General features: G+C 45.0%; 1 protein-coding gene across 1 annotated transcript; it reads right to left on the bottom strand.

Moving 5' to 3' along the window:
- LOC309526179 (vomeronasal type-2 receptor 26-like) lies at positions 1-27,049 on the bottom strand (the record flags this gene model as incomplete). The annotated part of the gene is made up of 6 exons (XM_082212094.1): positions 1-905; positions 1,849-1,975; positions 22,891-22,992; positions 23,745-23,972; positions 25,824-26,115; positions 27,021-27,049. The coding sequence occupies 6 exons, from the start codon at positions 27,047-27,049 to the stop codon at positions 1-3; spliced, it is 1,683 nt and encodes a 560-aa protein (XP_082068220.1).
- Between the last annotated feature and the right edge of the window lie 243 nt (positions 27,050-27,292).

The following is a 27,292-nucleotide window of genomic DNA, read 5'->3' as shown; positions in this document are numbered from 1 at the left end:
CTAATCTTTTCTTTTCATCATTAGGTGCACCTTAGAATTCAAATCAGGCCTTAGGACAATGATGTAGCATTTGGGGAAGAAAATACAGCCCAGTAACCCAGCACTGGAAACCAAGATGGAGAAGATCTGCACAGCCACCATGTATTTCCCCTTGGTGCTCAAGTAGGTTGGCACAAAGGAGACCCAAACACTGCAAAATACTAGCATACTGAAAGTGATAAACTTGGCTTCGTTGAAACCCCCAGGAAGCTTCCTGGAGAGGAAAGCAACCATAAAAGAGATGGCAGCCAGAAGGCCCATGTAGCCAAGGGCAGAGTAAAACATGGTGGTGGACCCTTCATTACACTGCAGAATTGTCTGTGTGACCTGGGAATCCATGTCCAGTTCTGGGAAGGGGGGATACATTCCGATCCAGGCAATGCAGATGCCAAACTGAATGCTGCAACAGAAGAGGACAATGGAGTTTGCCAAACTTTTCCCCACCCATTTCCTGATGCTGTTCCCAGGTTTTGTGGCCAAGAATGCAAGCACCACAGTAGTTGTTTTTGCCAGCACAGAAGAGACGCCAATTGAGAAGATGATGCTGAAGGCAGTTTGACGGAGAAGGCAGGTGACCTTTCGAGGCTGGCCGATGAATAGAAAGGAGGACAAAAAGGAAAGCAGGAGAGAAACGAGGAGGATGTAAGTCAGGTTTTGGTTGTTGGCTTTGACTAGTGGAGTGCTCTGGTACTTAATGAAGATTCCCAAAATAGTACTTGTGGTTAGGCACAAAAATAGGGCAAAGAAAGCCAAGGTAATCCCCAGGGGTTCTTCATAGGAGAGGAAGACTATGGTCTTGGGGATACATTGATGCCTCTCGTTATTTGCGTATTGATCTTCTGGACACTGATGACAATGATCTGCATCTGATAGAAAAAATGATTTCAGTACATCAAATTCCAAGGTGTTCCAGAAATTTCATACCAAAATTTGATCCCCCCCCCATTATATTTTTACTCAGCATTCTCCCTTTTAACACAGTTCTTAGGCAGCATCTCAAACAACCATGCAATAAGCCTGTTGGAGTCTGCGAAATCTTGGGAATCAGATGCAAAACTGAGGTCCTGGAGAAATAGTTACTCATCAGATAATGGATTGATTTTGCGCTTCATATGGCCATGATTAGTGCTTGGAATTAACTAGGTTATTGTTAATTTTAGTGTTTTGTTGGAAGCCTCCCAGAGTGGCTTGGGAAACCTAGCCAGATGGGCAGGGTATAAATAATAAATTATTATTATTATTATTATTATTATTATTATTATTATTATTATTATTACTACACCTGAAAGTAGTTCCCATAATTGCCATGGACAAAGGTGAATAAAGTCCATTTGAAGATAAAACTTTGAATGCTTTCTAGTTCATACTCTGATTCATCCCTCCATCCCACCAAAAGCCTCAAAGTATTAAGCCTTTGTTGTTGTTGTTTTAAAAAAGTAAGTCAATTGGTCATGTAAAAAAAAGTTGGAAAGCAAAAATTGGAGTCAATGTTCTATGGCTTATTAGGCAGATAAGGAGGTGTGCTGTTTCAGTATTAGTCATTTAATCACTGCAGTGGAAGAGGTTATAGTTTGAGCCTGCTTGGAGCTGTGCACTCAAACACTGTGTTGGCCTAATTGTTTCACTGAAATAGATTCACAAGAACCAAATAATAATAATTTTGAAATGTTGTGAAGAATCTGCATCTTAATTTTGGAAAGCACCACACACTTCCTTTGCAAAATTTCATTTCAAACCTAGCATGCCTACTTTCATCCTGACCCTCTTTCTCAGTTTCCTAGGGCCTGTTGTTTCTTCAATACCATTTACCTGTGTTAGTGGAAATGGTTCCTTCTACGCAAGGGTCACAACTATAGCAGCAAATTGGCTGTCCTTCTGGCACCACCTTGCTGTATCCAGGTTGGCAACTTTCTGTACAGGTAGAGTGAGGTCTTGTCTAAAAAGGCATCAAGGAAACAAACAGTGTTTGGTGAGTTTCTGTTTTGTCTATAGGTACCAAACCATTCTATGGTGATGTATCCACGCTTTGCAGAATGGTATATATGGCTATACTAAGTATTTCAGCCTTGTTATCTCCAAATGAGAGGTTCAGGCTAAGGCCAACTTTTTATTCATCATTTATACACTATCTAAGTAGGATCTTGCAGGGACCCAGCATTATAATCTCCAAATAACCAAGGAGAGGTTGAGTTTGAGGCAAATATTAGCTATTTTGAATTTATTTGAACTGGAGACCTCCAGACTCACAGTTCACATTCCTAGCTACTGCTGAATTAATATGAATACATCCTCCACCTGATTAAACCAACTGGGCCACACGGTGGATTCCTCATGAATGGTAAGTTTTAGACCAAGTGATGCTTGGGTTTCCAGTTTACCAACTTTCACTCTTGCAGCTGATTCGTTAGGAAATGTGACCAAATTCACAACATCATAGTCGGACACTAATTCCCCATCCTCATCGAAATGTACCTCATCCATGATAGTACTGTTGAAGTGGAGACTTCTCAGAAAAGGGTGGAGCTGGATGTGGGAGAAAGAGAATGTCAACATTTGCAAGATGGGCCAATTAGATTCATCCTTTCTTCCATCTGAGTCTTCATCCCCCAACCCTCTTTTCTTTGGCGGAAACTGATATAGTGTTGGATAAATTTAAAAGTGGGTTCCTAGACTGGAGGTATCTCTCCCAGAAACCCAAAAGAAAAGGATGTAAGCTCCAAGTAGAAAAAAATAGGCCTTTATTTATATGCTTATTTTCACTACATGATCTGTGCATTATTATCATCTTCCAAAGCAGCTACTCTATTCTGAACTTAAAAATGGAAAGCTTAAAGCTGGTGGTCAACAAAAGAGGTTTAAAGACTCTCCCAAGGAAAATCTTTTAAAAATGTAGTATAAACACCGACAATTGGGAAACAATGGCTTGCGAGCGCTCCAATTGGAGAACAGCCTTTACCAATGGTGTCATGGGCTTTGAAGACACTCAAACTCAGGAGGCAAGGGAGAAATTTGCTAGGAGGAAGGCACGCTTGGCAAATCCACACCGTGATCAACTCCCATCTGGAAACCTATGTCCCCACTGTGGAAGGACGTGTGGATCCAGAATTGGCCTCCACAGTCACTTACAGACTCACTGTTAAAACTGTGTTTATGGAAGACATAACTCAGCTACGAGTGATCACCAAAGAAGAGAGAAGAAGACATTCTATACTTGTATTTTGCTTTTCTACCCAGGAGCCCAGAGCTGTGTACATTCCCCTATCCCCCCCCTTTAAATCTTTGCAGCAACCCCATGATATAGATTAAACTGAGATAATATATGTGCATAAGCAGGATTTCTGGCCAAAAGACTGCAGGAGTGTGGGAAGGCGGGCAGAATGTCCACCCATTGCAACTGTAGTAAACGGATTTCACTCTCCCTCACCTGCCATGCTTCTATGTTCAGAAAATCCAGCCTGCCTTTTTCTGTAGTTCTCATGCGGCTGGACACAGATGTGATCAGAGCATGGAAGGCATGTGCTACAACATAGACAGCACTATAAACATTGCAACTCTCTGCAGACATGTCTTTCCCAAGCCAATCTACAGGGAGACCTTCCAATTTTTCCCTCCCCATGCATCTTCTCCAGGTTTTCCTTGACCATCTGTGGTTGGGATGAGAGCAATCAAAGGGTTTTGACCAAATCTGATTGAAGGAATCTTCATTTTGAGTCAAAAAAAGTTCCTGTGATTTAGACCTTCTGTTTGTTTGGGTGCTGAAGAACAATGCCCCATGGAAGAATATGATGTCCCAGTACTCAAAAGATGCGCTTAAGGTGAAGCCCCACAGAGCTGTGGCAATCCAAACTTTCCCTACCGGGGCATTGGTTTTTAGTTCAATTCTGTACAGCGCATGTGGCAACAGAAGCATTGAATCAGGATCCCCATAATAAAGGATCACGTTGGCTCTCCTCTGAATAAGATGTCCTAAAAACCTTAAAAGTATTTGTTTGGAAACAAAGAGGCCAATAGAAAATTGTGGGATTGCATATGTGAAGGCTAAACAAATGTCACTCCCAAAGACCATCACCTTCATGGTTCTCATGAAAAGATCTCCACCATCATTGTCTGGAGCAATGAGACCGACCCACGTCCACCTAAAATGCAGCAGCAACTGAACGATGCCCATGTACTGTGGAGCTGCCTTGGGACTCATCCAGTAGGAAGAGGGGAACTGAGTTTTATCACTCATAGTATGGATTACAAAGCCGTAAGTGAGCTGGTATGGAGGAAAGGAATCAATGCTTAGTTTGGAAATAATGCTCAGGCGTTGCTTGTCTGAAATGTTTTCCACTTAACAGAGCAGTCTCACACATGTCTATTCAGAGGCAAGTCTTTTTTTGCACTTGGGCAAAAAAAATGAGAGGCACAAATACAAGATGGGTGACACCTGGCTTGAGAGCAGTACATGTGAAAAGGATCTAGGAGTCTTGGTTGACCACAAACTTGACATGAGCCAACAGTGTGACGTGGCAGCTAAAAAAGCCAATGCAATTCTGGGCTGCATCAATAGGAGGATAGCATCTAGATCAAGGGAAGTAATAGTGCCACTGTGTTCTGCTCTGGTCAGACCTCACCTGGAGTACTGTGTCCAGTTCTGGGCACCACAGTTCAAGAAGGACACTGACAAACTGGAACGTGTCCAAAGGAGGGCAACCAAAATGGTCAAAGGCCTGGAAACGATGCCTTATGAGGAACGGCTAAGGGAGCTGGGCATGTTTAGCCTGGAGAAGAGGAGGTTAAGGGGTGATATGATAGATGTCACATAGAGGAGGGAGAAAGGTTGTTTTCTGCTGCTCCAGAGAAGTGGAGCAATGGATCCAAACTACAAGAAAGAAGATTCCACCTAAACATTAGGAAGAACTTCCTGACAGTAAGAGCTGTTCAACAGTGGAATTTGCTGCCAGGGAGTGTGGTGGAGTCTCCTACTTTGGAGATCTTTAAGCAGAGGCTTGACAACCATATGTCAGGAGTGCTCTGATGGTGTTTCCTGCTTGGCAGGGGGTTGGACTCAATGGCCCTTGTGGTCTCTTCCAACTCTATGATTCTATGATTCTATGATTCTAAGTCCCACTGAGTTAGATTGGAATCATACCCAGGCTATAGATCTGTTGACAGGGGGATGAACAAACTCCCTATGGGGAAAGGTTGCAGAATTGGGGACTTTTCACTTTAGAGAAAAGGTGAACAAGAGATGGCATGGTTGGATCTAGACACATCAAAGAAGCGTTTCAGTTAAACGCATTGCAAACTTTCTTGTAAGAAATCACATTGGAGGAAACAGAACTCCACAGCGCCATCTGGTGTCACGGCGTTATAATGCATATACAACACATACGAAACGCTTTTTCTTCCCCAGTCTAGATGAGTCCCACAACTCCTGCTCTGAAAAAGACAGCGCTGCGTTGTGGAAGATTCACCCTCCAGTACATCCCTCTTCCTTACCCTTCTCCTCCAAACCTTATTGGGCCTCAGAAAACAGCAACAACAATGAGAAGCTTTTTCTGATTGAATTTTAAAAAAATTATTCAATACAGGTTTCATCTTCCTGCTTGTGGTGCAGAGTTGCAGAAGGCAAGCGGTGTGAGGTCACAAGTTTATCCCAACTTTCCTGAGGCAGACATCAGCCCCAAACTCCTGAGCTGAGGAAAGGGTTCCACATTCTTCAATCCCCATTATCCCACTTTCAATCACAAGAGTTAAGGAGTTTGGTCTGGGATTTGTTCTGCCCAGTCCACATTGTTCTCCCTACCTGAGGGACCTCGTAAATGTTTAGCATGGTTGCCATCTGGAAAAAGGTTTCAAAGTCCCCTCCTTGAATAACAGCCAGGAGCTTGCCTTGCCTTCCGCACCTGAAATTAGGTACCATCCAATGCCTGGTAGAGAGCAGGTCTATGGTGGCTTCAGAGGCTGTCCTGGCACTGAAACAATTTTCATAGATCCTGTAGCCAAGGGTGATGTTAGGTAAGAGCTTGGGATTCTCATTAATCTCATTAATGGCAAACAAGATGGCCAGGATGTGTTGATAATTCCTTTGCAGTATCCTGGAATGGAAAGCAAATTGAACATCTAGCACCTGAAATACTATGTTCAAATCCTGCTTTTTCCACTCGAGGTGTCAGTGACATTTAGATCTGAGTGGTTTGTCTACTGGGGGGGGGAGATCTCCACCCCCATCATTCAGCTCGAACACTGAGGTGCAGCTCTGAGGGCCTTCTGGCAGTTCCTTCACTGTGAGAAGTGAGGTTACAGGGAACCAGGCAGAGGGCCTTCTCGGTAGTGGTGCCTGTCTTTTAAGAACATAAGAAGGGTCATGCTGAATAAGAGCAAAGGTCCATCATGTAGATGTCTAATAGGAAGAAGGCATAAAAGCCCTGGTTTGGCTAGGACTCAGTGCCCTTTGGCTCATCCCAGCATAGAACAGTCTCCTTCAGTGGCCACAGAACCATAATTTACTTATTTTTCCCTTTCCTACCCTGTCCCCCTTTTCCTTTGACAATGTGTTATTTTAAATACAGTAACTGTAAACAACCTTGGATGTGTTGGGAAGAAAAGTGGCCTGTAACGGTAGCAATCAAAAACGGAATTATATACTATAGATGATGAATTCGCATTTTCTGCAAGATTGCTGTGAAATCTACCCATAATGCATTCAAAACAAAACAATAGTTTGCTTGTGTATCAATAGTTTGTTCCAGTAGTTCACTTACAGTATCAATTCAGTTAATAGTCCGGCAACAATTCATATACATTTAATTTAAATATTTCAGAACTTTGCATTTTTCTTCTCCATTCCCCTGATGGTACTATGACAGAAGTTGTAAGAAGTTTTAAAAAAATATATTCTAGGAGTCAATGTTCATTTTAATTTATCCAAACTTTTTCAGGTTTCAAATATTTAAAATGTCGGTGGATTTGCTACTTTTGAGGAGAGAGCAGAGACCTACAGACAGGCACATTCCTCTCTTTGAAGAGTGAAAGAATTTCTCTGCTGAAGCAGACCAAAGATCCTTTTTTTTCCAAGCAAAAGCCAAGAAGTTAATGAATATTATGGGAGTCAAAGTGCATTTGAATTTTTCCTGGTGATTCAGGTTGCTATTAGTAAAACTTTTCACGTGAAATTCTAGGAACTGGATCCTGCTACCTTTTATAACACCATGCCAAATGATCCTGGAAGACATCAGAGACATCACCTTGCCAACAAAGGTCCGTATAGTTAAAGCCATGGTTTTCCCCGTAGTGATGTATGGAAGTGAGAGCTGGACCATAAAGAAGGCTGATCGCCAAAGAATTTATGCTTTTGAATTATGGTGCGGGAAGAGACTCTTGAGAGTCCCATGGACTGCAAGAAGATCAAACCTCTGAAGGAAATCAGCCCTGAGTGCTCACTGGAAGGACAGATCCTGAAGCTGAGGCTCCAATACTTTGGCCACCTCATGAGAAGAAAAGACTCCCTGGAAAAGACCCTGATGTTGGGAAAGATGGAGGGCACAAGGAGAAGGGGACGACAGAGGACGAGATGGTTGGACAGTGTTCTGGAAGCTACCAGCATGAGTTTGACCAAACTGTGGGAGGCAGTGGAAGACAGGAGTGCCTGGCGTGCTCTGGTCCATGGGGTCACGAAGAGTCGGACACGACTAAACGACTAAACAACAACAAAAATGATCCTGGAGGATAAGGAGAAATCTTTTTCTATAATTTAATGGGGAGTTCCACTTCTCACTTTTTTCCAGGGATGACGAGGAACCATTAAGGAGTACTGTTTGGGTTTCGGTCAATCAACCAGCTTCAAATCCACCTAACAGTTACCTCGTTCAACCCACGTTTTACCAGCTTCCTTGCAAGAGTATCATAAGTTGAGGGACTTTGTCCAAAGCATTACTGAAATCAAATAGGGAGCTGAAGATTCTGCTGCTCATTCAGAGCATAGGCTGCAGCAGGGAAGATCAGAATTGTCTGAGGACAACCAATACTTAATAGCAAATAGTACTTACGGTTGGAAGTCATGAGCGGGGTCAGACTTGAAAGTGTGTGTTGGATACACTGCCGTTCTCACGGGTATAACTCCGGCGATGAGGTAATCTCCTGGACTGTAATAATTATTTGGAGGTGTCTCTAGGTCTGAGAGATCTATCTCTATATTCATCACTACCCCAAAGAGCAAATGAAGCAATATGAGCAGTAGGGTCATTTTAGGCACAAGTGTGATGGCCTGGGAATCCGATTCAGAGGCTGAACCGGAGGAATCCCAGCCTGCACAGGAGTCCCCGCCTCCAGGGCCGGCTGAACTGGGGCAGGGCCTTGATTCTGAAGCGCCTGCACCTGTGCCGGATCCTCAGGAGCAGGCACCAGGTGAATCCACTCTGGCTCCGGAGGTGGTTGAGGACTCAGTGCCTACAGGTGAGTCTCCCCCTGGGTCCAGTAACCCTTCAGCCTCTCCTGAACTGCAGAGGCTCAGGGCAGAGAGGCGGAGGGAACTGGTTTCTCCCAGGAGGAGTGCTCGCCTTAAGGCCAGGAGAGGCAGGTTTCCTGGGGGGCCAGGACCGCCCCTGGCCTCAGAGAAGATAAAGGCCAGTCAGCCTGGTCCCAGGTTGCGGGAGCAACGTTGTTGAAGAGCCTTTTCGGCCAGCACCCAGTCCGGTTCCCCCAGAGTTCCTGTCCTTGCCCGGCTCCTCGCTGTGGACCCCGCTTTGCCCGTGGAGGACTGTCTGCCGACCCTCGACTCAGGTCCTGGACCTCGCCCCACGGTAACCTCCCCCCTGGACCAGCAGAACAATGAAGCAAGTGGCTCCTTTATTCAATTGGCTTTAGAATATACCCAGTCAGTGGACTACCTTGACTGAGTTCACAGATTAAGAGCTTGGCTTCAGTGCTAATGGAGATACATTAAAGCATTTAACTGACAGACCAGCTCTGATTGTCTAACTCTCAGCTCTCGTTCTTATTAGCTCTTTTCAAATTTGTTGCAAGAAATTGCTGGGTTCTGATTATTACTATTATTATTACGGCTCTCAAAAGTGACATCCGTGGGTGGCGGGAGTCTTATGGGACTTTGGCCACAAGAACGCTTATCAATCACATTGATTTTGATAATTGCAGGGGACATAAAACCATCTCTTCATTCATTCTCTTTGCAGCACATGCACAGATGGAGAAAACATGTTCGCAGCAGAGGGCTGAAATAAACACACAGAGACTTATCTCTGTGTTGAATCAGGGTCACTTCTATTAATGTAAACCCCAAATTTATAGGTGTGGGAATTATTATTATTATTATTATTATTATTATTATTATTATTATTATTATTATTATTAATATACTACCCTTCATCAAGAGATCCCAGGGCAGTTCATAGAATAAAACACAAGATAAAACACAAGTAAATAATTAAATCAAAACAACAAAACAATACCCCACCTTCCCACAGATACATTTAAAAGGCTGTAGAATATTAATCAGCCAAAGGCCTGGTTGTAGAGGAATGGCTTATATTCATGGGAATCCTGAAGATATAAGGGTGATCAGACCCCCCTGCTGGGTCAGAAGCAAGGTAAATAGGGAGACTTTCCTGTATCACTGTCCCATGTTGTTGTTTAGTCGTTTAGTCATGTCCGACTCTTTGTGACCCCATGGACCAGAGCACGCCAGGCACTCCTGTCTTCCACTGCCTCCCGCAGTTTGGTCAAACTCATGCTGGTAGCTTCCAGAACACTGTCCAACCATCTTGTCCTCTGTCGTCCCCTTCTCCTTGTGCCCTCCATCTTTCCCAACATCAGGGTCTTTTCTCTTCTCATGTGGTGGCCAAAGTATTGGAGCCTCGGCTTCATGATCTGTTTTTCCAGTGAGCACTCAGGGCTGATTTCCTTAAGAAAATCACTGTCCCTAGAGCCCTACAATTCTGGGTGGATGAGGCAGGTTGGTCACAAAGCCCCTAGTCTGCTCCTTAACCCTTAAATGCAGGCCTCAGGTGCCTCCAATCATCCCCAAGGAAGTGCAAGGGGGTCAACAAGCTGCCTTGGCTAGTTCTCCTTCCCGCACCTCCCTGCCGCAAAAGGGGATCAAATCTCAATTTAGGCCCCCACTTTGGCCCACTGCTGAGAATAAGCTTGTGCAGAAGCCTTTGCAGGTCACCAGAGATAACACATTTCCCCATGTCTACAATATCTCAAGTACCGCCTCTCCCCATATGAACCAACCTCGGACCCGGCAATCATCGTCTGAGGTGGTCAGGCGGCTGCCAACAACTCCCACGGCCGGTTGCCCAGGAACGTACAAAGACAAGGAATGTTCTTACCGTCTGCTTTTTATTCAGTATTTACAGAGAGAGGCTTTGTAACCCAGCTTCTTGGATAATGGCGTTGTCCTGAATGAATCTCCACCCTCTCCCCATCTCTCCCACTTCCTCATTTGTCATCCCTATTGGTGCTGACAAGTGCCCTCTGCCTTTGAGCTCTTTGCTCTCCTACTTTCAAGGCTCTCCAGGTTCTGGGAGATGGAGGATCTAGAATGCTTTCAAAAAAACACTGTATCCGTCAGCTGTCACCCCCCTGGTGCTTCCTCCTCCTCCTCTCCCATTATTTCCCAACTTTTCCCCTCATCTGCCTCTGAGATATGACCTCCCCCAAACCCCTGTTGTAATTCTGAACTGTCTTCCTCTTCTCTGGAAGGGTCAGACTGGGGAGGTGGTCTCCACCATTCCTCCTCTGTCCAGTCCCTGACAGAGGTCCTTCTTCAAGTCCCGCCCCCCTCCACAAGAGGTGCAGAGAATGGCAACATGAGAATGGGCCTTTTCTGTGGTGGCTCTCTATTTTTGCAATGCTCTCCTCAGGGAGAAGACCAGGATGGTGAGAGGAGAAGGGGAGGAGTGGAGCTGAAGAAAAGTTAGAATGATCTTACTCCACCCAACACTTGCCTGGTGTTGTACTCTAAAACTGCAGCATTCCACAGACACTGGCTTTCTGGGGGACTATTCTATGATACAGATCTGCAGAAACACCTGCAAATCAATTCAGGACAACCTGATCAGTCCTGTAGTGATTTGTAGCTGCTTCAGTCTGATATGGGCAGAACAGAAATTGGCTCAGAACAGCCTAGTTTGGTTTGGCCTTTGTCCAAATCCAGTTCACAGACCAGGTACACACAACCTACATTGTGAGAACAATATAGACCTTTCTGTTTTGTTTCAGTTATTTAATTGGACCAGCTTCTCCATACTGTTTTACAATATATGTCATCTAGCACAACCTCCTTCTATGCTGGGATGTTCTTTAGTTTACGCTGTTATGTCAGTTTGATCATTTTGTATGGTTTTACACAATGTTGCCAGGGTGTGTGTGACACAAGGAGGTGTTGGCCCTGAATCCCTCTTGTCAGCTGCATTCCCTATGAAGAAAGAATAGAGAAACTCTGTAAAATCCAGGGCGTGTGACAATTGCAGCACTTTTCAGGTGGGGCCTGTTTATTTTTGGCTGACATTTACATAGGGTTGCCATATTTCAAAAAGTGAAAATCTGGACAGAAAAGTTTTGACATCTCCCCCCCCCCCAAAAAAAAAAAAATCTCAAACAAGTTTAAGGAAAGGGAAAAAAGTTAAAGGAAAACACCAAAACAACGAACTTGAATTCAATTTGAACTTGAACTTATCTTATGGCATTAATGAACTTTTCTGAAAATGGAGGTTAAGTCTGAGAATGATTACAATGTTATTTAATGGAATATAATTTTCTTCTCTGGAAGAAAGACAGGATTGACTCTCTGAATATCTCTATACTCTTGGGAAAGAGTTTTTGGACTTTTCAGAGTGTTGAAGATACCAAACCTAATGGAGTTACAACTGTGGATTTATTTTATTAAAAAGGCATCAGCTGGTTAAAAATCAAGATTGAAAGAAAATGACTATAATATCCATAGCTAAAATTGGACTAAATTGGATTTAAAATGAAAATCAATATCATAGTTTTATTTATATTGGATACTAAAATTTTTGGTGTGAATGGATGTTAAGAATTGAATATATAATGGTTAAAATTTGTGAGCAATATGGGAGGAGGGGAGGGAAGAAGTTGGAAGGACTGGTTTTCTCTACTGAGTCTACCGAAATGACCTTGACAATGTATTGATAAAGTTAAAAATAACACTTTCCTTGGTGGGAAAGGACTCTTTGTTTTGAAATTTACGGTAACTTTGTAGAGGAAGTTGGGAAACAGGGAGAGAACTGGGCCCCCTCATACCAGATTAGAAATGGCAGGAGGAAAAATGTCAATGTTAGAACAAACCAGCAAGGCTGTAACACAAGACATCATAAGATCTGGACTATATGATTTGCTTTTAGAATTTAAAAGAGAACTTTTTCGGGTAAAGGAAAATGTTGTTAACGCAGTTTCTCAAATTTGGAAAAACACCAATTTACGTTCAGAGGCTCTGGGACAATTTAAAGAGGGGAATGTACAAACCACTAAGGTGAGAATAGTAGAGGAGAGAGGTTTGAGGAAAATGCAAGGGAAAGTAAGGGTGGTCCCATACGAAAATGGTACCCCGTGTGAATTAATTTGGGAGGCTTTGACTGTGATGAAGATGAAACAGGAAAGGAGGGCAAATGGTATGAAAGGCTACTATGTGGTGGCAATGTAAAGTTATCAAAAAGGCCTGGGAAATGACATACAAAGACTTGAAGACAATGATGAAAGTGATTTTTGTTTCTAAAAAAACAAAAATGGAAGCTATGATATTGGCAGGAACAGGACCTAATGGACTTATGGAGCAAAAGACTTGTACCTGAGTCTGGAGGCCAGGCCAAGATCAGCCCATCCCTACAGAAGGAAGAAGCCACTGCCGAAGAAGATAAAGAAGATTGGCAAATTTTTAAGGATTGTATGAAATGTATGTTTTTATGTTTGTATATTCGTAATATATATGTTTTAATGTCAAATTATTTTAATAATAAAATATTTGATATAATTTTTTTTTAAAAAAAGATTGGCAAAACAAACTAGTGAACATATTAGGTAATTTGAAACCCAATAAAGAAAGGGCAGCATTGTTTTTTCTTAAAAAAGGGAAATGTTTAATGCATAATTTTTGAGGGTTGTGTATAGATTTTTACATAAGTAGAACTTTTAAAAGTCACTTGTATTAAGATAAAACTGGATTGTTAAGATTATATTAACATACTCAAAGCGTAAAACAATGGGACCAAGAAAGGGAGGGAAGTCAATTGAGTTAAGATTTATGATTTGAATTTTTCTTTGTGATGTTTTTGATTGTTTGTTTTTTCTTGTTATTATAAAATTAATACAGTGGTACCTCAGGTTAAGTACTTAATTCATTCCAGAGATCCATTCTTAACCTGAAACTGTTCTTAACCTGAAGCACCACTTTAGCTAACGGGGCCTCCTGCTGCCGCCGCACCGCCGGAGGACGATTTCTGTTCTTATCATGAAGCAAAGCTCTTAACCTGAAGCACTATTTCTGGGTTAGCGGAGTCTGTAACCTGAAGCGTATGTAACCCGAGGTACTGCTGTAAATTGTATTTTAAAAAATGAGATGTGGCTGAACTATACATCCTACACAAGCCTCCTTTTTTTCTTCCTTTTCATCATTAGGTGCTCCTTTGTATTCAGATCAGGTCTCAGTAAAATGATGTAGCATTTGGGAAGGAAGATGAAACCCAGTAACCCACCACAGGAAGTCAAGATGGAAAGGACCAGCAAAAATGTCATGTTGTTTCCTTTGCTGCCTACGTACACAAGAAAAGTACAGACCCAAATGCTGCCAAACGTTAGCGTGCCAAAAGTGATAAACTTGGTTTCTTGGAAACCCCAAGGTAGTTTCATGGTTAAGAAAGCAACACCAAAAGAAGCAGTAGCCAGAAGGCCTACGTAGGTAAAGGTATAATGAAATACAGCGGCAGAACCTTCATTGCATTGCATTACTAACTGATCAGCTGTGGATCCCTTGCCAAATTCTGGGAAGGGGGGAGATATTCCCGTGAAGACCAGGCAGATGACAAACGGAACGACGGAAAAGAAAAGGAAGATCGCATTTGGCAAATTCTTTTCCACCCATTTGCTGACGGTGTTCCCTGGCTTTGTGGCCATGAATGCCAACAGCACAGTGGTCATTTTTGCCAGAACAGAAGAGAGGGTGACTGAGATGATTGTGCCGAAAACTATTTGACGGAGAATGCAGTTGAGCTTTTTAGGCTGGCCAAGGAATACAAAGGAGGACAAAAAGGAAAGCAGGAGAGAAACAAGGAGGATGTAAGTGAGGTTTCGATTGTTGGCTTTAACAAATGGAGTGTCCCTGTATTTAATGAAGATTTTCAGAATACAACCTGTGGTGAAGCACAAGAACAGGGCAAAGAAAACCAAGGTAATCCCTAGGGGTTCTTCATAAGAGAGGAAGACTATGGTCTTGGGAAAACATTGATCCCTCTCATTGTTTGGGTATTTATCTTCCGGGCACTGGTGGCAATGATCTGCATCTGAAAGAAATAAACCCAGTGATTTCAGTCAATCAATCAATCAATCAATTTTATTATTTATACCCCGCCCATCTGATTGGGTTTCCCCAGCTACTCTGGGCAACAGAATTAAAATTTTAAAAATGATAAAACATCAAACATTAAAAACTTCCCTAAACAGGACTGCCTTCAGATGTCTTCTAAAAGTCAGATAGTTGTCTATTTCCTTGACATTTGACGAGAGGGCGTTCCACAGAGCAGGCACCACTACCGAGAAGGCCCTCTGTCTGCTTTCCTGTAACCTCACTAATCACAGTGAAGGAACGGCCAGAAGGCCCTCAGAGCCGGACCTCAGTGTCCGCCCTGAGCGATGGGGGTGGAGCCACCATGTATTTCCCCTTGGTGCTCAAGTAAGTTGGCACAAAGGAGACCCAAACACTGCAAAACACCAGCATGCTGAAGGTGATAAACTTGGCTTCATTGAAACTGCCAGGGAGCTTCCTGGCGAGAAAAGCCACAGTAAAAGAAATGGCAGCCAGAAGGCCCATGTAGCCAAGGGCACAATAAAACATAGTGACAGACCCTTCATTGCACTGCAGAATTGTCTGTGTGACTTGGGAATCCATGTCTAGTTCTGGGAAGGGGGGAGATATTCCGATCCAGACAATGCAGATGCCAAACTGAAAGGCAGAACCAAAAAGGACAATACCATTTGCCAAACTCTTTCCCACCCACTTGCTAATGCTGTTCCCTGGTTTTGTGGCTATTAAGTTGTGAGTTGACATAGCAGCCGGCACAGCGATTTCTTCAAGTAGCTCTTTTATTCTGGTAAGCTGGAAATAAACTGACTGCGAACAGCTCAGCCGGCCTGTATTTATAGTCAGCCGGCTGTCAACATTGTAACCATAACAGCTCAGAGTTCCCGCCTAAAATAACGGACGCGGACCTGAGTGAAAACTATCTACAGACCTGAGTGAAAACTATATACAATATCCCCCTGTTGGCCCAGGGTGAACTACACTACATAACACCAGACCTGAGTGAAAACTATATACAATATCCCCCTGTTGGCCCAGGGTGAACTACACTACATAACACCCCTCCCCACCGAGATAAGGCGTTAGTTACAATCGTAATGGTTTCCTTATATACAGCACTACGCGTAATGGTTCAATTAGGCACAAAAGCATATCGGTTACATTTCCCCTACTTAGACCAACAGTGATACCTGTCCCACAACATAGTCCTTTAAATAAGTTGGGCGCTTGGAAACTCTGCCAGACCGCCGGGGACTGGTAGCCAAGTCCGGAGGGCCACACAGTTCTCGCTGAGGCTGTGGTGCGACCCTAGGTGGCGTTGGAACCAACTCCCCTGGATCCGCTGCTGTGGGTGGAGCCTCCGCAAGTGGAGTGGTCTGAGTCTGTTCTGAAACGGCTTGGTTCGGCTCCACGCTGGCAGTTTGCGAGGGAGGTGTAGGTGGGGCCTCGCCATCTGTACGTGTCTCTTCTGGAGCCGCAAGCGCAGTTGGGGGCACCTCAGTAGTGTCCATGTCCCCAACCCTGCGCCTAAGCTGGTCTATGTGCCGTCGCCACAAGCGTCCGTCTTCGAGTGCCACCTGGTATGAGCGAGGTCCAGTGACTCCCACTACTGTGGCTGGCACCCAAGGAATGTCCCCCACATAGTTCCGGGCAAAGACCTGGTTTCCTGGGACAAATGACCGTGGTGCGTTGGCACAGCCTGGGGGTTCAGCCACGGCAAAGTCTGGGTGTAGCCGGTCGAGCGGTGACCTGAGGCGGCGGCCCATAAGCAGTTCAGCAGGGCTCCTCCCTGTGGCCGCATGAGGGGTGATGTGTTGCATGAACAAGTATTCGGCGACCCGCTCATGCCAGTCTCCCCGGTCCAGGCGCGCCAGTGCCTCTTTTGTCGAGCGCACCATTCTTTCTGCTTGCCCGTTGCTGGATGGATGAAAAGGTGCCGTTAGGGCATGGCGGATGCCCAGTCCCAAAAGATACCGCTCAAACGTGCCTGACGTGAACTGCGGTCTGTTGTCAGAGACCAGGACATCAGGACACCCATGCGTTGCAAACAGGCCTCGCAGCACCCGGATGACAGCTTCGGTAGTGGTGGAGGGCATCAGGGCGACCTCCAGCCATTTGGAATAGGCGTCCACCACTACCATAAAGGTCCGGCCGTGAAAGGGGCCAGCCAGATCGATGTGCACCCTCGACCAGGGTGTCTTTGGCGTCTCCCAGGTGTGTCCCTTAGCTGCCGGTGGTGCAGGCCTCGACTCTTGGCATGCTTGGCAGGTGGACACCCAGGCAGTGATGGCATCGTCCATATTAGGCCACCAGACGTAACACCGAGCCAACGCCTTCATTTTGACAATTCCCGGGTGGCCAACGTGCAGAGCCTCCAGGACGCGCTGACGGAGTCCCTGGGGAATCACGACGCGGTCTCCCCACAGCAGACAGCCGCGATGAGCTGAGAGTTCATGTTGTCTGGTTGCGAAGGGCTGTAACTCCGATGCAAAAGGCCCTTGTGGCCACCCCCTCCACACCCAGTTGAGCACCCGGCTGATGGTGCGATCCTGGGCAGACGCGGAGGCCACAGTGGCAGCCGATACAGGCGCTGTCGGAAGATCCTCAATCAGAAGGAGCGATGAAGCTGGAGCCGGGTCTTCCACAAATGCTGGAAGAGGGCAACGGCTGAGGGCGTCGGCATGGCCCATCGATTTCCCTGGGCGATGGATGAGCCGGTAGTGGTAGGCAGCCAGGAAAACAGTCCATCGCAGCATGCGTGGTGAGAGGACCGGTGGAGTTGGGCGATCACCGGCGAGGAGGCCCAGGAGTGGCTTGTGGTCAGTGATGAGGTCAAAAGTCCTGCCATAGAGGTATTCATGGAACCTCTTCACTCCAGCCACAAGTGCCAATGCCTCCTTGTCGAGCTGGCTGTAATTCCGTTCCGTCGGAGATAGTGTCCTGGAAAAGTAGGCGAGCGGTGCTTCTCTTCCATCTGGAAAACGGTGACTAAGGACAGCACCGATGCCAAAAGGTGAGGCGTCGCAGGCAAGGACCAGCGGCCTGGATTCACTGTACTGTACCAGCACACTGTCTGAAGAAAGGAGAGCCTTGACCGCGTTGAAGGCCGCCGTCTCCCGATGACCCCAGGACCAAGGCGTCTTAGTGCTAAGGAGTCGGTGAAGAGGCTCAGCCACTGTGGCTTTGTGGGGCAGGAACATGTTATAAAAGTTCAGCAGCCCCAGGAATGCCTGCAACTCCGTTTTGTTTTTTGGGGTGGGGGCCTGCTGGATAGCGCGGATCTTGGATGTGGTTGGATGAAGGCCGGAGGCATCGATAAGATAGCCCAGGAACTCCACCTGTGGAACGGCGATCTGGCACTTCTCCCTCTTTACCTTGAGCCCGGCCTCCTGGAACCTGGTCAGCACGGCACGGAGGCGCTCGAACAGCTGCTGGTGTGAGTCTGCAGACACCAAGACGTCATCAAAATATGGTACCACGCCCGGAAGCCCTTGCAGGAGACGCTCCATAAGGCTTTGGAAGATGCCAGGAGCCACACTCACCCCGAACTGCAACCGGCGGCAACGGAATGCCCCCCGGTGGGTGACGATCGTCTGGGCCTCAGCAGTGGCATCATCGACAGGCAGTTGTTGATAGGCTTGGGCAAGGTCCAGCTTAGCGAAGATCTTACCCTCACCCAGGGAATGCAGCAGGTGGTGGACAACAGGAACCGGATAAGCGTGCTGCTGAAGTGCCTTGTTAATCGTGCACTTGTAGTCAGCGCAGATTCTCACCGACCCATCTGGCTTGACAGGCATGACGATGGGGGTTTCCCACTTTGCGTGGTCAACCGGCTCCAAAACTCCTTGGGCGATCAGTTTGTCCAGTTGTTCGTCCACCTTAGCCTTGAGAGCAAAGGGAACCCGGCGTGGTTTTAGCTTGATGGGGGCGATTTGTGGATCAAGGCTAAAGGAGATGGGCGTACCTGTATATTGCCCCAAGGTGCCGTCAAAAACCTCGGCAAAGTCTTTGACCAGACCCTCAGTCTCTGTGTTAGAGATGCAGTTGATGCCGGTGATTTCCAGGCCGAGGGCATCAAACCAGTCTAGCCCTAGGAGGCTTGGCCGCTGACCTTCGACCACCACCAACCGGAGCAGGCCCGAAAAATCCTTGAAGGCGATCCGGAACCGGCCAACGCCTACCACGGGAATGTCGTTTCCCTGGTAGTCTCTCAGGTGTACGCGGTGAGAGTCGAGTTGCCTTTTGGACACTCTGGGTACCAGTCTTTTGAGGGTGCTCCATGACACGATGGACAGGGCAGACCCGGTGTCGATCTCCATGTCACATGGAGCTCCTTCAATGAGCACCGTGACGTTCAGCTTGCGTCGCGTCGACGAGTCGGTTTGGCCAATCGTGGTTCCAGACGGGCAGCGGCAGTTGGTGAGAGCGAAACAACTTCCCTTGGCAGACTGGCGTGAAGACTTGGACTTGTGAGTCGATGAAGGGGGGGTGTCAGACGGAGCCGATCGGCAGACCTTAGCGATGTGGCCCCTTCTGGAACACTTCCTACAGATGGCGTCTCTGAATCGACACTTGGCACGGGAATGGTTGCCTCCGCAGCCAGCACATTCCGGTTGGCCCTTGGAGTTCTGTTGGAACTTCCTGCGCTCCCGCTTTGTCTGGTGCACATCATCGACAAGGAGGCATTGGCACTTGTGGCTGGAGTGAAGAGGTTCCATGAATACCTCTATGGCAGGACTTTTGACCTCATCACTGCTGGCCTCTTCATGATGCACCGGAACTGGCTCCCTAGCAAGACGCGGGGTGCTGGACTTGCGGATCTCCTGAGCGGAGCGTTCAGCAGCTTCTGAGGCCACAGCCTCCTCAATGGCTTTCTGTAGCGTGAAGTCTGGCTTGGCTAGGAGACGCCGTTGCAGATGGATGTCCCGGACCCCGCAGACGATTCGATCCATCAGGGCATCGTCTAAGTCTCGGAACTCACAGTGCATTGCAGCCTGTCGCAGGGCGGTGGTGTAGTTGTTGATTGACTCCCCCTCTGCCTGGTTCCGGTGGTAGAACGCATGGCGGGCAGCAATCTTGGACGGCTTTGGTGCGTAGTGGCTGCGGAGCTTCTCTTGGATCGTGTCCCATGGTGTTTCCTGGACTGCTTCAGGCGCAACCAATGCTCGGGCCGTCTCAAACACCTCAGGCCCACAGAGGCTGAGGAATAGGCCCCGCTTCCGATCCTTTGATACTGCTGTCAGCTCGTTGGCTTGGAGGTAGCAGTCGAACCGAGCGAGGTAGGAGTCCCACGATTCAGATGCTGGCGCAAACGGCGGTAGAGGCACAAGTGAAGCCATGATTCCGATGCCTGCGTGAAAGGCGATGGATGGAACACAGTGCTCCAGCCAGAACAGTCAGCTCTGAATTGGTTCTGCCCAGTGATTTCGCTCAGTGATTTCGCTCTGTGATTCAGCTCAGTTCAGAGGCTGGCCGCATCTGGCTGTGCTCTGATGTCCATCCATCCCATCCTCGTCGCCAGTATTAAGTTGTGAGTTGACATAGCAGCCGGCACAGCGATTTCTTCAAGTAGCTCTTTTATTCTGGTAAGCTGGAAATAAACTGACTGCGAACAGCTCAGCCGGCCTGTATTTATAGTCAGCCGGCTGTCAACATTGTAACCATAACAGCTCAGAGTTCCCGCCTAAAATAACGGACGCGGACCTGAGTGAAAACTATCTACAGACCTGAGTGAAAACTATATACAATATCCCCCTGTTGGCCCAGGGTGAACTACACTACATAACAGTGGCCATGAATGCCAAAACCACAGTTATAGTTTTTGCCAGCACAGAAGAGACGGCGACCGAGAAGATGATGCTGAAGATGGTTTGGCAGAGAAGGCAGGTGACCTTTTGAGGCGGGCCAATGAATAGAAAGGAGGACAAAAAGGAAAGCAGGAGAGAAAGGAGCTTTGTAAGTATTTCTATACGACTGTTGTAAACGCTCTGATACTTTTTATGAATATGTATATAAAAAATAACTGCTGAAATGTGGCTGAACTATACATCTGACACAACCCCCTTTTTCCCCTTCCTTTTCATCATTAGGTGCTCCTTTGTATTCAGATCAGGCCTTAGTACAATGATGTAGCATTTGGGAAGGAAGATGTAACCCAATAACCCACCACTGGAAGCCAAGATGGAACAGACTTTCAAAACTGCCATGTTTTTTCCATCGATGCCTGCAAAGACTGGCAAAGTGAAGACCCAAACCCAGGCAAGCATTAGCATGATCAAAGTGATATACTTGGTTTCTTGGAAACCCCATGGTAGTTTCATGGTTAAGAAAGCAACACCGAAAGAGGCAATACCCAGAAGGGCTATGTAGAGAGAGAGAGAATAAACTATAATGGCAGAACCTTCATTGCATTGCAATACTATCTGTCCAGCTGCGGAATCCTTGCCAAATTCTGGGGAGGGGGGAGAAATTCCAATCAAGACCAGGCAGATGACCAACTGAATGATGGAACAGAAAAGGACGATGGCATTTGGCAAACTCCTTCCCACCCACTTGCTGACGCTGTTTCCTGGCTTTGTGGCCATGAATGCCAACAGCACAGTGGTCATTTTTGCCAGAAGAGAAGAGAGGGTGACTGAGATGCAAGTGCTGAAAGCTATTACACGAAGAATGCAGTTGAGCTTTTGAGGCTGGCCAAGGAATAGAAAGGAAGATAACAAACCAAACAGAAGAGAAACAAGGAGGATGTACGTGAGGTTTTGATGGTTTGCTTTAACTATTGGAGTGCCTTGGTATTTAATAAAGATTCCGAGAACAGAAGCTGTGATGAAACACAAGAACAGGGCAAAGAAAGCCAGGATAATCCCAAGAGGTTCTTCATAGGAGAGGAAGACTATGGTCTTGGGAAAACATTGATCCCTCTCATTGTTTGGGTATTTATCTTCTGGGCACTGGTGGCAATGATCTGCATCTGAAAGAAATAAACCCTAAGATTTCAGTATAACAATGATGATGATGATGATGATGATGATGATGATGATGATGATGCATCTCTGGGTTATTTGTGGGGCCTGCCTGGTGTTTTTACATGAGTAGAATGTGTGCTTTTATTTAAAATGCATCACTGGATTATTTGTGGGGCATAAGAATTCGTTCATCCCCCCCCTGTACAAGATCTGAGGGAAAGGGGACCAGCCCCCTGCTGAAAAGGTTTCTGACCCCTGGTCCAAATGAAGGGAATTAATAGTACTACTCCATTCTGCCTTGGTCAGCCCAAACCTGGAATACTGTGTCCAGTTCTGGGATCACAATTTAAGAAGGATATTGAGAAGCTGGAATGTGTGCAGAGGAGTGTGCACAATATGATCAGGGTCTGGAAACCAAGCCTTGTGAGGAATGGTTGAGGAAGGTGTGTATGTTTAGATTATCACTTTTGAGATCTTTGAGATCTAGGGAATCACTAGCATAGTTAAATTCCTGGAGAAATAGTTACTCATTAGATAATGGTGTTAATGCTGAAGTGCCTAGCACCATGATTAGTACTTATAATTACCTAGTTCAGCTGAACAAACGTGACTGAAATGATTAAAAAATGTTTAGGAAACAGTGGAAGGTTGCTCCCATAATTGCTGGTGAACAACAGGTAAATTAAATACATTTCAGGAAGAATTTTGAATGATTTTTAGTTCATACTTATGTCCACTCCCCCATGCCACAGAGGGCTCAAATTCTTAGCTTTCAATTTTAGAAAAGGAAGTTGTACATCTATAAAGTTAGTAAGCAAAATATGGAGGCAGTGTTTGTGGCTTATTAGGCAGATATAGAGGTACTGCTGTTGCTAAGGATTTTTATTTATTTATTTTCATAATCATTTTTATTAGTTTTCAATTACAACAATCCAACAAAAGCCTCATTATAACAATGCCAAATTATAATACAATGAATAATACCAATCATTGAGATGCCAAATTATACAATTTGGGTAGCCCCCCGCATGCTAGAATTAATGGTTTGATGATTTTCTTTGTTTCTGCGTTCCTATTGCTAAGGATTTTTAGTCATTTTAGATGAACAAGCTGTAATCTGAGCCCGCTTAGAGCAACACTCTTAAGCGATGCACTAGGAAGATTGCTTGCCTAGAATGGATTCACCAGAACTCCAAATTAATATTTAAATGTGCCTCTTGAAATTCTGGATCAGAATTTAGCAAAATTTATTTGCAAAATTTATTTGCAAAAATTGCAAACATGACCATTTTCATCCTGAAACACACACCACCCCCCAGGGTCTTCTGTTCCTTCAAACCCATTTACCAGTATGAGTAGAAATGGTTCCTGGTATGCACTGGGCACAATCATAGCAGCAAATTGGTTGTCCTTCTGGCACGATCTTGCTGTATCCAGGTTGGCAGCTTTCTGTACAAGTAGAATGGGGCCGTGTCTGAAGTGAATCAAGAAAGGAAAAACATATCTGAAGGATATCCATAGGTGCTATACCATTCTGTTTTCATGTGTCCATTCTTTGCAGAACAACTGGATCATGTTCCCATCCCTGATCTCTAAACAACAACACCCCTCAACAGTATTTATAGGAACTCAAACACCAGATTCTGCTCTGTTCCAGTAACAAGAAGCCGAAAGCACCAGCCTGAAGATGACGAGTGAGACCTCGTCGAAACGTCGCACAGACACCCCGACTCTTACACGGGAAGACACCCGAAGACACCAAAACCTGCATTCCTGTACCCGTGAAAATCTACGAAAGCATATATATATATATATATATTGTCCAGTAGCACCTTAGAGACCAACTAAGTTTGTTCTGGGTATAACCTTTCGTGTGCATACCCAAAACAAACATAGCTGGTCTCTTTTTTATATATATTTCAACTGTGTCAGACCAACACAGCTACCAACCTGACTCTGAACAACCAAGGAGAGATTGAGGCTGAGACCAGCTATATTGGTATTTGCTAATTTGAACAAGAGACTTCCAGGCTCAAAGCTCACTACTACATTATGCCAGCTTGTAAATTATGAATAGGTTGGGTGGCCATCTGTCATGGATGCTTTAGCTGAGATTCCTGCATTGCAGGGGGGTTGGACAAGACAACCCGCAGGTCCCTTCCAACTCTAGGTTTCTATGATTCTATGAATAGATTACTCACCTGATTGAACCAGTTGGGCCACACAATGACTTCCTCGTGAATAGTTAGCTCTAGACCAAAAGACGCTTGCCTCTCCAGCTTCCCAACTTTCACTCTTATGGCAGATTGGTTAGGAAATGCAACCAAATTCACAATATCATAGTCAGCCACCAGCTCCCTGTCCTCATCAAAATACCTCTCATCTATGGTAGCACTGTTGAAGTGGAGCCTTCTCAGAAAGGGGTGAAGCTAGAAAGAGAGAGATAAAATGTCAACATGTGCACTATGGGTCAATGAATCACATTCCTTCCTTCTTCCATCCTAATCTTAATTCCCCACCCTACCTCCATTTCTTTAATGGAAACTGATGCACCACCTGATTGCCTTAATATATTTTACCACTGAATCAGAGCAAGTGGCAAAAAACCCAAGTTGCCACTTGTTCCAATTCAGGGCAAAAAAGGGACTCTGACCTCTGCAAAGAAAGCGCTGGGTGAAAAGGGAAATGTGGGTGAGCCCTAAGTGAATGAAAAAAGTGTATGACAACAAGAAACCCCTCTCTACCTCTCTACCTCTCTCCCTCGCCCCACCCCGTGTGTCTCTCTCACCTGCCATGGCTCTACATTCAGAACGTCCTGTCTGCCTTCTTTGGTACTCAACGTGTGGCTTGATGCAGATGCCATCAGAGCATGCAAGGCATGCGCTGTGACATAGACAGCGCTGTAAACATTGTAGCTCTCAGCAGACATGCCTTTCCCATGCCAATCTGAGGGAAGACCTTCCAGTTTCCCCCTCCTCATGCATCTTTTCCAAGTGTTCCTTGACCATTTGTGGTTGGGACGAGAGCAGTCCAATGTTTCTGACCAAGCATGATCCAATGTATCTTCATTGTGAGTCAAGAAAAGGTTCTGAGATTCCGACCTCTTATTTGCTTGGATGATGAAGGACAGTGCGCCGTGGAAGAATTTGATATTCTCATATGCAAAAGATGAACTTAAGGTGAAACCCCACAGAGCTGTGGAGATCCAAACTTTCCCTACAGAAGCATTGCTTTTTGTTTCAATTTCATTTAGTGTGTGTGCCAACAGAAACATTGAGTTGGAGTCCCCATAACAAATAATCACATTGGCTTTCTTCTGTGTAAGGTTGGCTTGAAAATATATCGAGTGTTGTTTTGCACCATGAATTTTATCAGAAGACAATTGTGGGATTCCATAAGTGAAGGCAACACAAATATCACTCTCAATGAATGTTGCCATCATGGTTTGCAGGAAGTGATCCCCATCATTATTTTTTGGAGCAAGGAGTCCGACCCACGTCCAACTGAAATGCAGGAGCAACTTCACTATCCCCCTATATTGCAGAGTTTCCTTCGGACTCATCCAGTAGGAAGAGGGGAACAGAGTTTTAGTATTCAGAATATGGTTAGCAAAACCATAAGTGAGCTAGAAGGAGAGGAATCGATGCTTAGTGTTGCAAATAATCTGCAGACATTGCGAAATGCAAATATAGAATGTAGCATTTGCAGATCTTATGAAGAAAATAAGGATGCACAAAACTATAAAAGCTCCCTGTCCACTTTAACTTCAACATTCCAAAGTCCTGATATTATTACTTCTGATAATCACAACAACAACAACAAAGTGTGCTAACCCCGATAAATAAAACAGTTTTTGTGCAGTTTTGCAACTCTCAGCTTGGATTTTTTTGTCTTGACAGCTTAACAACAGTGACTAAATGACAAGGAATCCTTTAGCAACACGGTTCCTGTTTAAGGCTTTGCAATGTTGCCCTCACATTCTGCTTTCTAACTTTCTTAATAAATTTCTGAGTCACTGACTTCTTATTTAAATTCCCTGAGAATTTAAAGTTTCTTTTATATAGGTGTCATCTTCCTAAGTGTACTACAGAGCTGCAAAAGGCAAACAGTGTGAGTTCACGTGTTTATCCCAACTTCCTTGAGACAGACGTCAACGGAAAACTCCCAAACCGAGAAAAGGGTTCTATAAACTTCAACCCCCATCGCCCCTGTTTCAATTACAAGAGTTAAGCAGTTAGATCTGAGATCTGCTCAGCCAGGCCTACCCTTGTTCTCCATACCTGCGGGACCTTGTAAGCATTTAGCATGGCTGCCATTTGAAAAAAGGTTTCAAAGTCCCCTCCTTGAATAACAGCCAGGAGCTTGCCTTGCCTTCCACACCTGAAATTAGGGACCATCCAATGCCTGGTCGAGAGCAGGTCTACCGTGGCTTCGGAGGCTGTCCTGGCACTGAAACAATTTTCATAGATGCTGTAGCCAAGGGTGATGTTAGGTAAGAGCTTGGGATTTTCATTGATCTCATGAATGGCAAACAAGATGGTCAGAATGTATTGGTGGTTCCTCTCATGTATCCTGGAATGAAAAGCAAATGTTATATCTATTGGTGCAATGAAAAAATAGGTATCAAAGAGGAATTCCAGGATGCCAAGATCTAAATTTGGGGCAAATTCTCTTTGAGAGAATCCCAGCAGAGATTTAGAATCACAAAAGATGCAGGAAAGTAAAGCATGGAACTGTAGTTTGTTAGTCCTACAATATATGCTCTTCTAAGATCCTTCCAAAGTTTCCCACTTCCCCTAGCATTGAAAAAGATCACATGTTTGGTAAGTTAAAAATGGTTTACTTACGGAGTCTTCAAAGGTCAGGTTTATGCTATTTAATTTATATATATATATATTTTTTAATTAAATTTTCTGTTTTACAATTTGGAGTATTCACTTAAACAGCCTTAAAATATCAACGACTTCCCTTCTTCTCTTTCCATGGTTCATTTTGCATAGCATAAATCCCTGCATATTTTACATAAATTAAACCATTCAGTATTCCATTATTACTTCCATCAAAACCTATTTACACTGTTGAATTTATCTTAATGCTGCCAACATTTTCAAGTGTACACAATTTCTCCCCATATATTCAATAAACATTTTCCAATCTTCTTTAAATGTATGTTGTTCTTGTTCTCTTATACTATATTAGGTCCACAAGCTGCGCATATTCCATCAGTTAAAGTTGTCATTTAAGTTGTTGACAGTATTTGACCAAGAATAGATGTTTGTTCCTTGGGAAAAGGAGACTTTGGTGAGCAGCTTCCATTAATACAGCCAGACGAATCTTCCATTTTCCTAGTCACCTTTCAAGTCATATTTCAAAACTAAGGAGCTTAAGAAACTGATGCTCACCCCACATATAAACTGCTACAGCGAATAACAGAATTGTCTGAGGACAGTTAAAGGCTAACATGAAGGGACACTTACGGTTGGAAGTCGTGGGTGGGGTCAGACATGAAAGCATATGATGGATAGACAGCTGTTCCCACTGGTATAACTGCAGTAATGAGGTAATCTCCAGGACTGTAATAATTATTTGGAGGTGTCGATGGGTTTGAGAGGTTTACATCTTCCTTCATCACTACCCCAAAGGGCAAATGGAGCAATATTAGCAGCAGGATCATTTTAAACACGAGGAAGAGACACCTTCCTTCAATTAACTCCACAATATACCCAGTCCATGCACTGGCAGAGAAATT

This window comes from Podarcis vaucheri (genome assembly GCF_965113315.1).
Source record: "Podarcis vaucheri genome assembly, chromosome: 2".
NCBI classification, from domain to species: Eukaryota; Metazoa; Chordata; class Lepidosauria; order Squamata; family Lacertidae; genus Podarcis; species Podarcis vaucheri.
This window is presented reverse-complemented; position numbering and strand designations above follow the sequence as displayed.